This window comes from Xenopus laevis, chromosome 1L (assembly GCF_017654675.1).
Source record: "Xenopus laevis strain J_2021 chromosome 1L, Xenopus_laevis_v10.1, whole genome shotgun sequence".
NCBI classification, from domain to species: Eukaryota; Metazoa; Chordata; class Amphibia; order Anura; family Pipidae; genus Xenopus; species Xenopus laevis.
This window is the reverse complement of record NC_054371.1, coordinates 180,500,617-180,515,613: the sequence shown is the minus strand read 5'-3', so window position 1 is coordinate 180,515,613 and position 14,997 is coordinate 180,500,617. Positions and strand designations below refer to the sequence as shown.

At 39.4% G+C, this 14,997-nt stretch overlaps 1 protein-coding gene across 1 annotated transcript; it reads right to left on the bottom strand.

Moving 5' to 3' along the window:
- Positions 1 to 12: 12 nt before the first annotated feature.
- On the bottom strand, positions 13 to 13,290 carry tcn2.L (transcobalamin 2 L homeolog). Its single transcript, XM_041567940.1, has 10 exons — positions 13,148 to 13,290; positions 10,412 to 10,481; positions 9,112 to 9,301; positions 8,128 to 8,282; positions 5,580 to 5,735; positions 5,230 to 5,405; positions 3,018 to 3,198; positions 2,417 to 2,603; positions 803 to 924; positions 13 to 503 (listed from the first exon to the last, which is right to left on the bottom strand). Exons 2-10 carry the CDS (start codon positions 10,476 to 10,478, stop codon positions 442 to 444), a joined length of 1,296 nt encoding a protein of 431 aa, XP_041423874.1. The 5' UTR covers positions 10,479 to 10,481; positions 13,148 to 13,290; the 3' UTR covers positions 13 to 441.
- Positions 13,291 to 14,997: the final 1,707 nt, after the last annotated feature.

The following is a 14,997-nucleotide window of genomic DNA, read 5'->3' as shown; positions in this document are numbered from 1 at the left end:
ACATATAAACTGTTTCCTGTATAGCAAAATCTCATTTATTAAAACTTCTGATTAACAGCACTATAGAAATATTATATTTTTAGGGTACATTACAAAATTTTAGATTTTAGCACAATACAGACAATCCACTAAAATATAATTGATTGATTTCCCCTAAACAACATGTGAACAGTAATTACAAGGGTTGCAGTTTTGGGGTATAGGCACTGCCAGTAGTGTGTGCCTAGCTGTCCCCCTGGAAAGGGCAGTTTCTGAGACTCTGTGTATGGAGAAGCACATGAATCACAATGATAGTGAGTACTTATACTACCTTTATACAAAATATTTCCTATTGTTCAGACAGAACTATAGATAGTAATGGGACGGTTTCTGTGAATCAGACAATGTCCCAGTGGGTGGAAGGACCATGCTAAGGATGGAAGACACAGGAAAGGAGCCCCTTTACCATTTACTCAACCGAAGAGTAATTACTTCTCCATCCTGAGGTCTGTAATCTCCAATACCTAAAGAACACAGATAAATTGGATCAAATTAGTCAAACGACACTAGAACTGTATGACATTGCAAAGAAATCCTAGTGTTTGGACATGAAGAGAACACAAAATTCATCAAGTAATATATATATCACTGACAGCTATACTGGCTTTGGGGATCCATATTATTTGCGTGATTATATTTTAATCAAATGTGAATACATTAATGAATGTACCAATCTTGCATTTAAGCATATCACATACATCCTTGTACTGCACCAATATACAGCATGGTTGCTGGGATTTCTGTTTCAGTTTATTTTAGTCACCTTCTTCAAGGGGAGTGTTGGGATCCTTCAAAAGCTGCCAGTAGGTTCTTTCCGCTAAAGTGGCTGTGACTCCATTTACCATTGTCAGAAAAGGTCCATACAAGCTGTCTTTTGTCTTAAACCTGCGATATAAACACACACACACACAAAGTAATATATTGGTATAATAGAATTAGAACAGATCTTCTAGTCCTGGACAAGAGAAACACTGATATTTATAGGTTATGTACTGGTATTGATCAGCAAACAGCCTAAGGCTACAGAAACACTGGACTGATTCTCTGATTGCAGATAAACGCTGGCCAAGAATCAACCCTTACACTTGAATCAGTGATCTTCTGTGTCTTTGGTGCCACTGTGTGGGCCCAGATGCATGGTACATGGAGCACATTTTGGCTGCAGGCATACAATGCATTTGCGCGTTTCGGTGCAAAAATACACAGTCTGCCTGCAACTGGACCAACGCAGTTCAGGTGGAAAGCCATGCATTTAAAGAGATTCTGTCATGATTTTTATGATGCTTTTATTTCTAAATTACACTGTTTACACTGCAAATAATTCACTCTACAATATAAAATTGCATTCCTGAACCAGCAAGTATATTTTTTTAGTTGTAATATTGGTGTGTAGGCAGCCATCTCAGGTAATTTTGCCTGTGCTTTCAGAAAGTGCCAATACTTTAGGATGGAGCTGCTTTCTGGCAGGCTATTTCTCCTACTCAATGTAACTGAACATGACGCAGTGGGACCTGGATTTTACTATTGAGTGCTGTTCTTAGATCTACCATGGAGCTGTTATCTTGTGTTAGGGAGCTGTTATCTGGTTACCTTCCCATTGTTCTGTTGTTAGGCTGCTGGGAGGGAAAGTTAGGGGAGTGATATCACTCCAACTTGCAGTACAGCAGTAAAGAGTGACTGAAGCTTATCAGAGCACAATTCACATGACTGGGGGCAGCTAAGAAACTGACAATGTGTCTAGCCCTTTGTCATATTTCATAAAATATATATAAAAAAAAACTGTATGCTCTTTTGAGAAATGGATTTCAGTGCAGAATTCTGCTGGAGCAGCACTATTAACTGATGCGTTTGGAAAAAAAATAAAAATTTCCCATGACGGTATCCCTTTAATTTGATTTATTGTATATAAGGCAGAGGTCACAGGGCCAATGCAAAACATGGGGCCTTTAGCTGCAGGAAGGGTCACCTGACTCTGAATTTTGTCCTACAGTCTGCTCTCCTCATTTTGATGCACTTTTGTCCAGCAGTGTTCTCTATTCTCATTGTGGCACCATTCTGGCTGGTCAAGTGCTGACCTGGACAACAAGCATTCGCACGGTGGTTTAGCAGCCAATACCCAGAACTCACAGATTGCCAGTCCGGGCCTGGTGGTCAGGATAGAAAACACTGCAGGTCAAAAACATTTCTCTAAAATAACAGAATTAATAGCAAAACACTCTGCAGTAAAAAAAACAGGCCTTGGGGCACAAATATTACTTTTTACCCATACAGGATAGAATTAAATAGCAAGTCCACTCTAATGAATAATTGAATTCATAAAAAAATAAGTAATGGTACATTCCATTTTTGCAGGTAAATTATTCTTTTGAATACTCACATGAAATTCCCATTTTGCTTTTCTGCTGACTTGAGGATGTCCAGTAGTGAGGACCGTGCTGGGGCCTCAACACCAAATGTGACCGGCTCACTTAAGGGTGATTCAACAGTTATCATAATATTAATCCGCTCTTCACCCACTACAACATCAGGGAGCATCCCAGTACTGGGGTTTAAAACCAGGTTATCTGCAACAGGAATAAAACGTAAAATGTAATATTAAAAACACATTTGAGAAAGGGTCCATGTGACTCGAAACATGTCGTGTGTACAATAAAGCACTAACGCAGCAGAGCTCTGCAGTCTATGGCATCCTTTCACTATCCTTTTGTTGATGCTAATTGAGGTCTATACGGTGTGACCTTTGAAAGGAGTGCCTGCTATTGCAAAGATTGGGGATAAGCTGGTAATTCGTTTGTTGGATATTAAAAACTAAGTCAATGTTACAAATATTAGAATACCTGCAGAACTGAACCAAACACCAAATCACTGGCTCCAACAGATGGTGCATTTAAAATAAAAACGAATTTATTTGAATAATATTCCAGCTACAGCAACAGTAAATTTCCATAATTTCAGTATTTTCTGATTCACATACTCACCTTTGTTACCAGTGCATTTTATATTAGCTACATCCAGATAAGACTTCTGGTGCAAAACAGGCATTAACTGAGACATCATCATTGGGTTAGAGAATTTCCCCTGTTTCATTGCTTCCAGCAGGACACTGATTGCCTTCGGACATTCTTCGATATCTTTTGTGGATCCCAAAGCAGAAAGAAACTAGAAAAGCAGAAATATTTGTATCCCCTATATAAAACATACTAGGGTGTGCAGGGCGTAAAAAACCAAGTGCAACTGCCATGCACTTCTCCTGAATTGTTGCTCAGTTGTATGTGCGTGTATGAATGAATACATGATGTCTAGGTTTGGCAATACTGTATTCATGAGAAGCAGGCAGGTGGGGGGAGGCAGGTAGGTTTATAACCTTCTTGTCCCCTAATTTGTGCATCATTTATTTCCAGCCTCCCACGTAGTTGTATCCATAGGTATTAGAAATTAATATCTGGGACATCTCCTCTCTTCTATCAAGCTTCTTTTTATTTAATATTCCAACAAGGGTTTCCATGGCTCAAAATGTATGAATGAAATAATACCTTCCAGCATAGTTATAGAGAATCAATCACTTTAATAATTATTGATGAAATAATTGATTTATTAATGACGTTTTTTGTTATTCAGTTCTTATACAAAAGTTTTTCGGTTCAAACATCTTGATCAAATTAAATATTTTAGCATTATAACACAGCACCAGTTACTTTAATAACTATTAATAACTATTAAAGGGGTGGTTCACCTTCATGTTAACTTTTAGTATGTTATAGAATGGCCAATTCTAAGCAACTTTTCAGTTGTTCTTTAATTATTTGCCTTCTCCTGGCACTTTCCAGCTTTGAAATGTCACTGACCCCATCAAAAAATAAATGCACAGTAAAGCTACACATTTATTGTATTTGTTATTGCTTACTTATCTTTTTATTCAGATACTTTCCAATCCATATTCCAATCTCTTATTCAAGTCAGTGCATGGTTGCTAGAGTAATTTGGACCCTAGCAACCAAATTTCTGAAATTGCAAACTGGAGAGCTGCTGAATAAAAAGCTAAATAACTGAAAAACCACAAATAATAAAAAATAAAAACCAGCAAATTGCTTCAATAACACTCTCTACATCAGGCTAAAATGTAATTCAAAACTGAACAACTAGTTTTAATATATTGATTCTTGGTTTATTTTAGGGTGGAGTTGTTGCAGCACATATAGTGGAAAACCAATTGCAAATTGTCTCAGAATTTCAGTATCTACATCATATAAAAAGTTAATTTAAAGGTTAACTTAAAGGTGCCTGATATGTAATAGAATGGTCAATTCTAAGCAACTTTTTCATTGGGTTTCATTATTTATAGTTTTATAATAATATGCCTTATTCGTCTGACTTTTACCAGCTTTCAGGTGGGTGTCGCTGACCCCATCTAAGAGCAAATGCTCTGTAAGGCTACACACTTGTTATAACTGCTACTTTTTATTGTTCATCTTTCTAGTTAGGTCCTCTCCTATTCAAATCAATGCATGGTTGCTACAGTAATTTGGACCCTAGCAACCAGATTGTTTATAATGCAAATTGAAGAGCTGCTGCATACAAAGCTAAATAACTCAAAAACTTTAAATAATAAAAAAATGCAAATTGTCTCAGAATATCACTCTCTACATCATACTAAAAGTTAACTCAAAGGTGGACAACCTCTTTAAGGCATTCAATATTTATGGGACCACAAAGAGGGTTGTCCTCCTTTCCTTTTTCATAGTGGTTATAGTTTATCTACACCTTAGGGGTCACCATATCTCAGAAGTCAAATTCATAAATTGAGTAAATCCATTTCTTTCTAGTATATTATCTGGAGCTAGCTGCAGAGAGGCCTGGGGTTGTAGTGAAAGATCCCGACTGATACAAACCCAGCAGCAGTAGTAAGGTTTCTGACATTTCTTCTCAAGAATTAGATAGTTGTTTAAATGAACACTAAAATCAAATTCAGTTATCACAAGGTAAGCTCCTGCCACCCCATAAGGCAAGACTTGAAAATGTTAACAGAGAGTCTAGGCCCAATTCGAAATTTGTTAAAATGGCAGAAAGTTGCTGGAAAGTTGTAGTGGCAAATGATTGTGATTATTATACATTTATTTCAAGCAGATGACTGTGTGATGAATTAGTCCCTTCATCCTGGTGTAATTGTAATTTGTGTTTCTTGACACTTACCTGTACAGCTAGCGGTGTGCTGTAAATGTTCCCAAGGGCACCCTCTGCATTTTTAGACTTGATAATCTTTTGCTTTACATTGGCGATGGCAAGGTTCATTTCTGCTGTCAGGGTAGGCGAATACAGACCTGAGTTTTTCAAGCACAAGAATGCAAGTCCTGCCATGGCTTCTGTGTCTGCAAAAGCAAAAAAAAATATCTTGAGAAGGCAGAGCCGAACCAAAGGCTAATGATGCATCACTATAGGCATATTCATTTACTCTGGAAAAGCTTTGATTTCGGAAGACTTACAAGTAAGCTTGTTTTTTCTGTAATAATACCAATTCTCCATTATTATAGGTATATTCTTACCTACAGAGACTGTATCACCATGGACAAACCCATCCTTTTTTTCCACATTTATCAGTTTTTGAATCACATGCTCATCCACCTTTTTGTCATGTATACACAAAGCTATTAGCCCAAGGCTGTACTGGAAGTAGTTGGTCAGAGGATCATCTTTCTCATCTGGTATAAAAACAAAAATAATTTTCTTTCAGTAGCAAGTAATAGACACAGTAGCAATATAAGCATTATACTTTATGATGGTCCTAAAAAAATCACTTCTTTTTCCTCAGTCTATCTCAAGCCACCGCTTCTCTTTTCCTTCATTGGTATTATTGTGTAGCAGCAGAAATGTATTTTCCTGGACAGAACCTGTAGGCAGATATCAGTCATGCCCATGTTAGACAATAATGCCTTATGCAAGACAGAGTTTAGCCCACAGGCTCCCTGTATGGAAGAATGTGCTTTCTGTTTAAAGTTTGAAAAGACATGTGAATCTTTAAAGCAAATGAATGTTAAATTGCCAAGAGTGGTATTGCAAGCACTTTTGCACTCAAAGGATATTGGCACAAATGCTGTTTGTACTGCAGCTCCACCTGCTGGCCTTTATCTAACTGTCATCCAGTTGGCAGAATGTATCAGAAGAAAGAGATTCAGATGTTGCTGTGTTTAGGAAAGTCATGTGAAAATGTTTCTCGTGCCTTTAATCAACTGAGCAACATGGGGACAGTCCACAGGTGGTGCTGTTGGCACAACAGCTGTAACAACATATTCGATTTCAAAGCACTTATGTCACTTTGATCAATTTTACATTGATTTGTTAAAGGTTTACCATTCCTTTAAGCAAGTTTTGTTAGAGAATTTCAATCTGTCACTTACTCTTACTCTGACTACAGGGATCTTTATATCTTTCATATCCCCTGCCTCAAGAGTTATTATTATAATTAACATGTATTTATAGAGCTACAGCAGTAAGGGGCACAAAATTGCACCCCTTTGTGCTGATTTAGTGAGTGGAATTAAGTTCCAAAAGCCTGTCTGAATGCTGAGCAAAATAGGGGGACAGTAGGGGGTGTCATAGGTGACCCCTATGTGCTACCCCCCTCAGCCTGCCTTTCACATATATACATTTCTGCCAAACAAATGCAAGCTGTATTGATCTGAGAGGAGCAGTTCTTTGCATTCCATTTTGGAGCACAAAGAGCTGCTCCTATGGGCATTATTCGCTTCTAAATAAGCCCTTATAACTGCTACTCTGTGGGACTCCATTATTTACAAGGCCAAAGATTACTGGCCAAACACAGGGCTAAGTGTCTAACGCTAGTGAAAATTCGACAGCGTGAAGTCATTTTGGAACTTCGCCGATTTACGGTCGCTGGCATAATTTTGCTAGCGAAGGAGATAGACTATAGCGGTACTTCGCTCCCTAAGGCCAGGCGAATTTGCGATCTGGCAAATGGACGTAACTCTCTCTAAGACGCGGGTTTTACTGAACGTTACCTCTTGCTCCAGACTTGCCTTCGCCACCTCAGACCAGGCGAAGTGCAATAGAGTAGATAGGAGTTCCTAAAAAAATTGTTGAAAAATGTCCCAAAAAATGCTAGCGTCTTTTCCTTTTTTCAGGGTGATAGGCTGAAAAAGAGTGTAATTTTGGGTAATAGTCTTCCCCCCTACATTTCCTAACATATGGCACATAAACTATACACTGGGCTCATGTGTAGGGCAATATAACAACTCTATTTTATTTTATTAAGGTTTCCCGGGCTTGTGTAGTGTAATGTATTTTCTGCAACATAAAGTCCATTCAACTTCAACTTCCCTCCATATGCAAATTAGTCAACGCTAGCGCAACTTCGCTTGGCGCAGTAATGCTAGCGCAACTTTAGTATTCGGCGCCCTGGACGGATTTTAGTGAATTAGCATTGACCTGGCAAATCTACTCCTGGTGAAGTGTTGCGCTGTGAGCGAAGCTGTCGCTGGCGAATTTTTGGAGGTTAGTGAATTTGCCCCTATGGCACTTTTCTGTAAATTGCAAAGAATAGCTGCTTAGAATAACATTTTCTTTCATTAGACAAAAATTATTTTTTGGGTTTATACTCTTGTTAAAAAAGTTTCCATTGCTCAGAGGCCCATTAGAGTGGAGAAACAATAAAACCTATGAGACACCAAAGGGACTTTTCCTACTGTGGGCATCTAGAAAAAGTTTAAAAGTAAGGAAACCAGTTATGAAATGTTTGTGTCTGGTAAATGAGTCAGTACTTCATTAGTGTGGGTTAGATAATACAAAGGAGAGAAAGATGCCAAGGGCACAGACCTTGCCTTGAACATATATAGACACAAACATTGGCTGAAATCCCTAAGGGTGGGGATAATTGATGTTTGAGTTTGATGAAACAATATTGCATAATAAGGAAGTAGGATTAGCAGTAAACATTTTTTACTGGTACACTGAATTATCAGATTATCCACCAACATCATAGCTGGTTTACGTCTAGACATAACCAAACTGGTTACAGGTGGCTAGGTGATGCTATACAGATCAATGTTTGTAAAGAATAAAGCTTTTTGTTATTACTGATTTGTTTCTTTTCCTTGTGGAGCTGGTGTTTAAGGCGTGTGATTAACCTCATCATTTCAGGCTTCTCCATATCATCACAAGATGATTTCAGAGCCATCAGGTAGAGAGCTAGAATTCCGGTAGTTGGTTGATCTTGATTGTTGGTCTTTGAGCTGCAGCAGAAAACAGGACTGGTGTGAGATTTAAAGTGGAAAAATTATTTTTCATATACCGTAGCTTATGGTGAAACAAAAATGGTTATTTATTCCTTAATGTATATTAGAGCCTTAACTAACTGGTCAGTGGCAGGTGCAAGACCAACAGGACAGCTTCAAAGAAAGTTGGTGTATGAGATAGGTAAAAAAAAAAAGATTTTGACCTAAAATAGTTTAAACCAAACTATTAACATATATAATGTATGTGTTTTCTTCATAACAGTTAATGACTTTAGTGTTCAATTAAGAATGGCAAGGGAAAAGCCAGAGAACTTTGATACACATGTACATTAACAAACATGAGGACAATCCAGTATGAACAACCAAATGCATCATACAGGCATTCCCTCTTAATCCCTACTTAAAATATTTGCTTAGGATGGCAAAATAAGTTGCTTTTAATACATCTATGCATTAGCACATGCCTTCTCCTTCCCCTGATGGTTCTGCAAGTGTGTGGCCTGTTCTGTGTAATAAATGTTACCCATAGTCAGATTGTAGACTATGGAACCAGCCTCAGAAAGCCGGTTTTGGTGAGCTTCCTACTTCTATATTAGGGTATTATTTTGACAAGCTACTTTATTGTGTATGTCTGCATGTATTTTAGTAAGCAGAAAAGCATGTACAAAGGCATGATGGTTGCACAGGAGAAATATGTATATGTTGTGTTAAACCCTGAATGATAAATATCAGTCGTGTTATTTTCTTGACTAAATAACATGAAATTGAACTTGAATGTAGCTAGACAATTTCCATAATTATGACAGAATGTACTGTAGCAGGTTACCTTGCAGTAATAGTCTCAAGTGATGTTTTAAGTTTTTTGAGATAATCCGCCTCTCTTTCAAGACTGTGGTCTTCTGAAAGACGAAGTCCGATATAGATACTTGGATTGGGCTCACCAGAGTTGTCAATTGTTGATCGCAGTAGTTTCAGATTTAAGGAACGGATCAGGCGAGTGTTACCCTCTGGAATTTCTTAATGCAGAAAAAAGTGTTTTAACAAACAGAAGAAATAATAAATAACAATTCATATGCTGCCATCAGGCCTTGCCCCAAATTATTGCTCTGAGTCTGACAGACGTGAAACACACCCTAGTAAAAACTTTCAACTGGCAAATGACCAAGCTGCTGCAGCTTCCAAACAAGTGCCGCTTATTCTCACATTTAAAACTGATAATTTACAGTAACATTGCATGCATAAGATCATTTGACTCTTGCATTTATTGTCCTACTTTTAAATAGAGATCAGTAGAAGCCCCCCATCATAATGAACAAACCCTTATTAGGAATTTGTGTGAATAAGTCAAATGCTGTTGTGAGAAAGGGCTATGTTATGGTCAATAGAACATATCTCAAGCAGGACTGCTCAAATGGAGGTCTATGGGCTGTATGTGGCTGGTCAGTAGATTAAACACCCACAGCCTGCCCTGGGGCTTCATATGACATCACAAATGTGGGTTGTGTTTTGATTCTTCAGTTTTATACTAAATATAGCATAAGTAGAAAAATAGTTTGAAGAGAGGAAGTTAGTGAGAAAAACAGTAGGTGAGGAGGTTGTAACAAAAGGAGATTATAGAGAAGTAAGATTAAAGGAGATTGGCATTTATTTGTGTGATGTCACAAATTTAAAATAATTTGGCCTAGTGTAGTGAAGCTTCTAGGAACATTGTGTGCAAAAAGTCAGATAGCATTGCTATGTATAGAGCCCTCTAGGACTGTCTATATAAGTTTCAGCTAATAGTTGCTGCGGGGGCTGCAGGCCAGGTATAACTACTTCAAGGAAAGCAAGAGGGTATCATTTCTCATGCATCATAGGTATCACAGGACAGAGCTTCTGTCTAGTAAGAGTGAAAGGCTTATCTTTAACAATATAACAATATAAATATGACATTTATTAATTACATCAAAATGCGTGGCAAATTTGTGTTTAAAACTTTTGGTCCTGTCTTACCCCAAGCAGGCAGTAAAAATAACAGATGTAAAGGAAACACACTTTTTTGCAAAAGTTATATTTGCAAAAATGTACCATTTAGCGTTTCGGCTTTTCTCTATGTGATATTTGGGGACAAAAATGATTGCACTTACCACATAATTTCACTGGTGTAAGAAGACATTGCAATAAAACAGCAATGCCCAGCCACACATAAGCCATTGCCTGTCAGGGAAAAATAATGAAAACATTAACAGGTATACACATACTGTAATAACAATAAATTTAACTTTCTTGAAACGCGTCCTGCTTCCCATTGAAGTGTTCTGTAGAAGCCATTTCCCTTTAAAGCTAAGGGAGCTAGCACACGGGCAGATTCGGGGACATTTAGTCGCCTGAAGTTTCCTCACATTGAAACTTCAGGCGACTTCGGAAATCGAAGCGCCGCGAGTGCATTGTCGCTGGCATTTTCTCATTATAGCAGGCGGAAGGCAGTTCGGGGAGGTGGTCGACCTGCAGAAGAGGAGATTAGTCGCCAGGCGACTAAATCTCCCCGAATCTGCCCGTGTGCTTGCTCCCTAATGTGATACAGTGACATGAATGGCAATGGCTTGTTTCTAAACTGGAGAATTTTTGGGTTATCTCTTTTGATAGCTCATTTCACTGACTGTAGGCACTGGCACTGGAATTATTCCTGCTGCCTGTCTTTCTATTAACACATGGTTCCATGCTTTGCCTGGTGTGGTCAGAAAACCTGTTACTTAATTGAATCTTTTTTATCCTCTTATTAAAGGGATACTGTCATGGGAAATGTTTTTTTTTTTTCAAAATGAATCAGTTATTAGTGCTGCTCCAGCAGAATTCTGCACTGAAATCCATTTCTCAAAAGAGCAAACAGATTTTTTTATATTCAATTTTGAAATCTGACATGGGGCTAGACATTTTGTCAATTACCCAGCTGCCCCATGTCATGTGACTTGTGCCTGCACTTCAGGAGAGAAATGCTTTCTGGCAGGCTGCTGTTGTCCCTTCTCAATTTAACTGAATGTGTCTCAGTGGGACATGGGTTTTTACTATTGAGTGTTGTTCTTAGATCTACCAGGCAGCTGTTATCTTGTGTTAGGGAGCTGTTATCTGGTTACCTTCCCATTGTTCTTTTGTTTGGCTGCTGGGGGGGAAAAGGGAGGGGGTGATATCACTCCAATTTGCAGTACAGCAGTAAAGAGTGATTGAAGTTTATCAGAGCACAAGTCACATGACTTGGGGCAGCTGGGAAATTGACAAAATGTCTAGCCCCATGTCAGATTTCAAAATTGAATATAAAAAAATCTGTTTGCTCTTTTGAGAAATGGATTTCAGTGCAGAATTCTGCTGGAGCAGCACTATTAATTGATTCATTTTGAAAAAAAATTTTTTTCCCATGACAGTATCCCTTTAAGAACATATACGTTTCACAATGTAACTCCTTAACCATGGGAAAAAAAACTCAGTCAGCAGAACAATTTCCACATGTAAAGGGGAAATTACAGTATGTCACAAGAAGCAAGCTTCCAGGAATGCACTAGCAGATGCAATAAATGACTATCTGCTCTGGCCTTTGCCTTCAGTTAATGAAGCAGGCACATGTGATGTGTTCCAGTCATTTATAATCCCTAACGCAGGATTAAGCAGTGCAAATATCACTGACATTACAAAATAAGTGTTAAATGTAATCCTATCCTTTTGTTAAAGCATGTTGATATAGGTCTCAGTGCCTTTAACTCTTGCTTCCAGTGGCGTAAATTGAAGTTACGGGACCATACAGCAAAATCATTTTCGGGCCCCCCTAAATTTGAAGAAGGCATTTTTCATAAAGAAATACTGAAACTGCCTATCGGTTCTGTGGCTCCCCCCCAGCAGTTATAGCACTGCAGTGCCCAGCTAGTTGTACTGGCACCCCTCAACATTTCACTCATACCCACTGACAACATTGCTGCTCCTGGCTCCCCAGGGCGCAATCCTCAATTGCTCACCTCCAGCTGCTGGTTGCTAGCCCAAACCTGCTGCACGCTAGACACACAGCTCTTGCCCACCCCTAGATCCAGCCTTGAGGGTCTGCTGGAATTTGACAAGTATGAACAAATATAAACCCTGATTGGCACCCATGGGTTACAGCCAGTTCAAGATTAATAACCCCAACCCCCTCAGATCTGTCGTTGGATTTTATAAGACGTTTCCAGCAGGGACATTTTCAAAGGGGGTAACTTTTTATATAGGCACCTGTGGGTCCATATACAGGCCCTGGTTACGGCATGGGGCAAAAGTGTAGTTTACTATTTTACCTCCAGCAACATTATAGGGCAGGGTATGAAACTGCTTCATGCTGGTGATTAATGCAGTGCATTGGTGGCTCTTGACATGGGCCACAAGTTTGACATCTGTGTTGCAAACAGAGGGAAGGGACAGGGTGCAATTCACCAAGCAGGTACTGTATATATGTACATCCATCTAAGACCTGGCCCAGGGCAGAATTTTAGGGCAGGATTTAGACAGCATATGCTATTAACAGCCAGCAACTTTTGAATGGGGGCAGATAAAAATGAGAGGAAGCAGTATACTGTGTAGCAGTTGTTGGATACAGTATATATTCAGTATATACACCAGAGATGTCCAACCTGAAGCCCTCCAGCTGTTATTGAACACAGATGTTGTAAATAGCTGCACTGCTAAACCTGAAGTCCTTTTTAAATAGCCCTAAACATATCCGAAGCGTTGATAGCTGGAATGTATAAAATTAGCTCCTTAATAAACATTTGTGACCACATCAGGAGTTGAAAGGAATGAATATGCGTTCCTTAATAACTATTTCTGATCACATTAGTAGTTGGAAGGGATGAATATCAGTTTCTTACCACACTTAGTTGCAAGTGCTGCTCTAGGTAGAAAGCGTTCTCCCTGGCAGAAGAATTGTAGACTGCACGAGGGTTAACCTTAGCTCTTGTTTTGTAGTTTACTGATCACATGACTCCCATAAAGCCCTCCCACTAAAGGGAGGGGAGGGATGGTGGAAATGCTTAGGGGAGCTGAAGTAGAACTACTTGGGACAGGGTGGTTAATCTTATTCACCAGGAAAAAAACAGTAGTGTGAGATCTGTTTACAGTATTTATTAGCCAATTATTATTTGTACAGTATATTGCTTCTATTAAAAACAAGTCAGATTAACTTTCAGCTAAATGTTAAAACATGATCTCAAGGCTATATTAGAAAATCTAATTGAACCCAACTTAAAAAGGAGGTTTTTAATCAGAAGAATGAAATCCAATGTGGGGCTACGTTCTTAGTTTCCCAGCTGCCCTCAGTCATGTGACTTGTGCGCTGATAAACTTGTCACTCTTTACTGCTGCACTTGCACAAGTTGGAGTGATATTACCCGAAGCAGAAGCTGTGCTGCCACTTCCGAACTCCCGAACCACCGAAAAGCCGACGTCCGAAGTGGCGAAAAGATCCGAAGCCATGAAAATAGCTGAAGTTGAAGTCCTGAAGCGGCGAAAAGACCTGCAGTCACCTGCAGTCACACAAAATAGAGGAAGTTAAAGTCCTGAAGCAGCGAAAAGACCCGAAGTCACGAGCATAGACGAAGTTGAAGTCCTGAAGCCACCAATGTGTGTTTTTTTATTTTTTTATTTCAAGAGTAGGAAGAAAAGTGGTGCTCCAGAATTAATTGTAAATGACTCACCAAATAGTAAATGTGGTCCAGGTGCACCAGCCCCAGACCCCCAGCTTTAGAGAACGGTACGACAATAGATATGTGGAAAAAGCGGGGCCGACCAGCACTCAAATAGATCCACAGGACTAAAGAAAATTAGTTAAAAAATATTTTTATTTATACAAAGTTAAACATGTATATTTGCAACTCCATCCGCCCTACGCGTTTCGCACCCAGTCATGGGCCACCAATGTATTATTTTAATACTCTATAGGCCCTTGCCACCAATGTTTTTTTTAAACTTGTAGGGGGCCCTGACCACCAATGTTTTTGTAAAAAATGTATGGGGGGCCCTGACGCAATTTTTTATTTTTAGGGGCGGGGGGGGCTGACCATCAATGATTTTTTTAACTTGTAGGGAGGCCGTGACCACCAATGTTTTTTTAAAAACTTTTATGTGGAACCCTGGCTGCCAATTTTTTTTTTTTAAATTATAAAGGGACCCTGACCACCGATGGGTTTTTATAACTTGTGAGTGAGGGGGTTTTCCGTTTTTAGCACAGGTTTCTTTCTGTGGTGTGGGCGGGATATGGGGGGTGGGGCTTGGGGGCCAGGGTGGGCAGGACCAGGGGGCCAGAAAAATTTGCTGTACGGCCCCGTGATTTCTGATGGCGGCCCTGTGCAAGTGCCAAATCATTCATTTGCATATAAGTGATGTAATAACCCTGACCCAGCATCATAGCTCCATGACATCATTGTGCCTGTCTCTGACGTCATCATGCCCACTCCAAGATCACTACTTCAAGCCAATGCTATCTGCCCCGCCCACATTGTTCTGGTTTAGCCACCGGCAAAAGGGGCTACAGCTACCCTATTTCTAACACACCTTTATTACTTGTTTCTATCGTTCACTAGCTACAAGCTCCTGCTACCCATATGACTACTGTTATTACGACCAATAAGAGCACAGGTAAAGCGACGCTTCCCTTATGAGGCGTTTAATACAGTCCCACACTTGTATCCCGCCCCCTTTGGCAACGCCCCTATATCTCGGC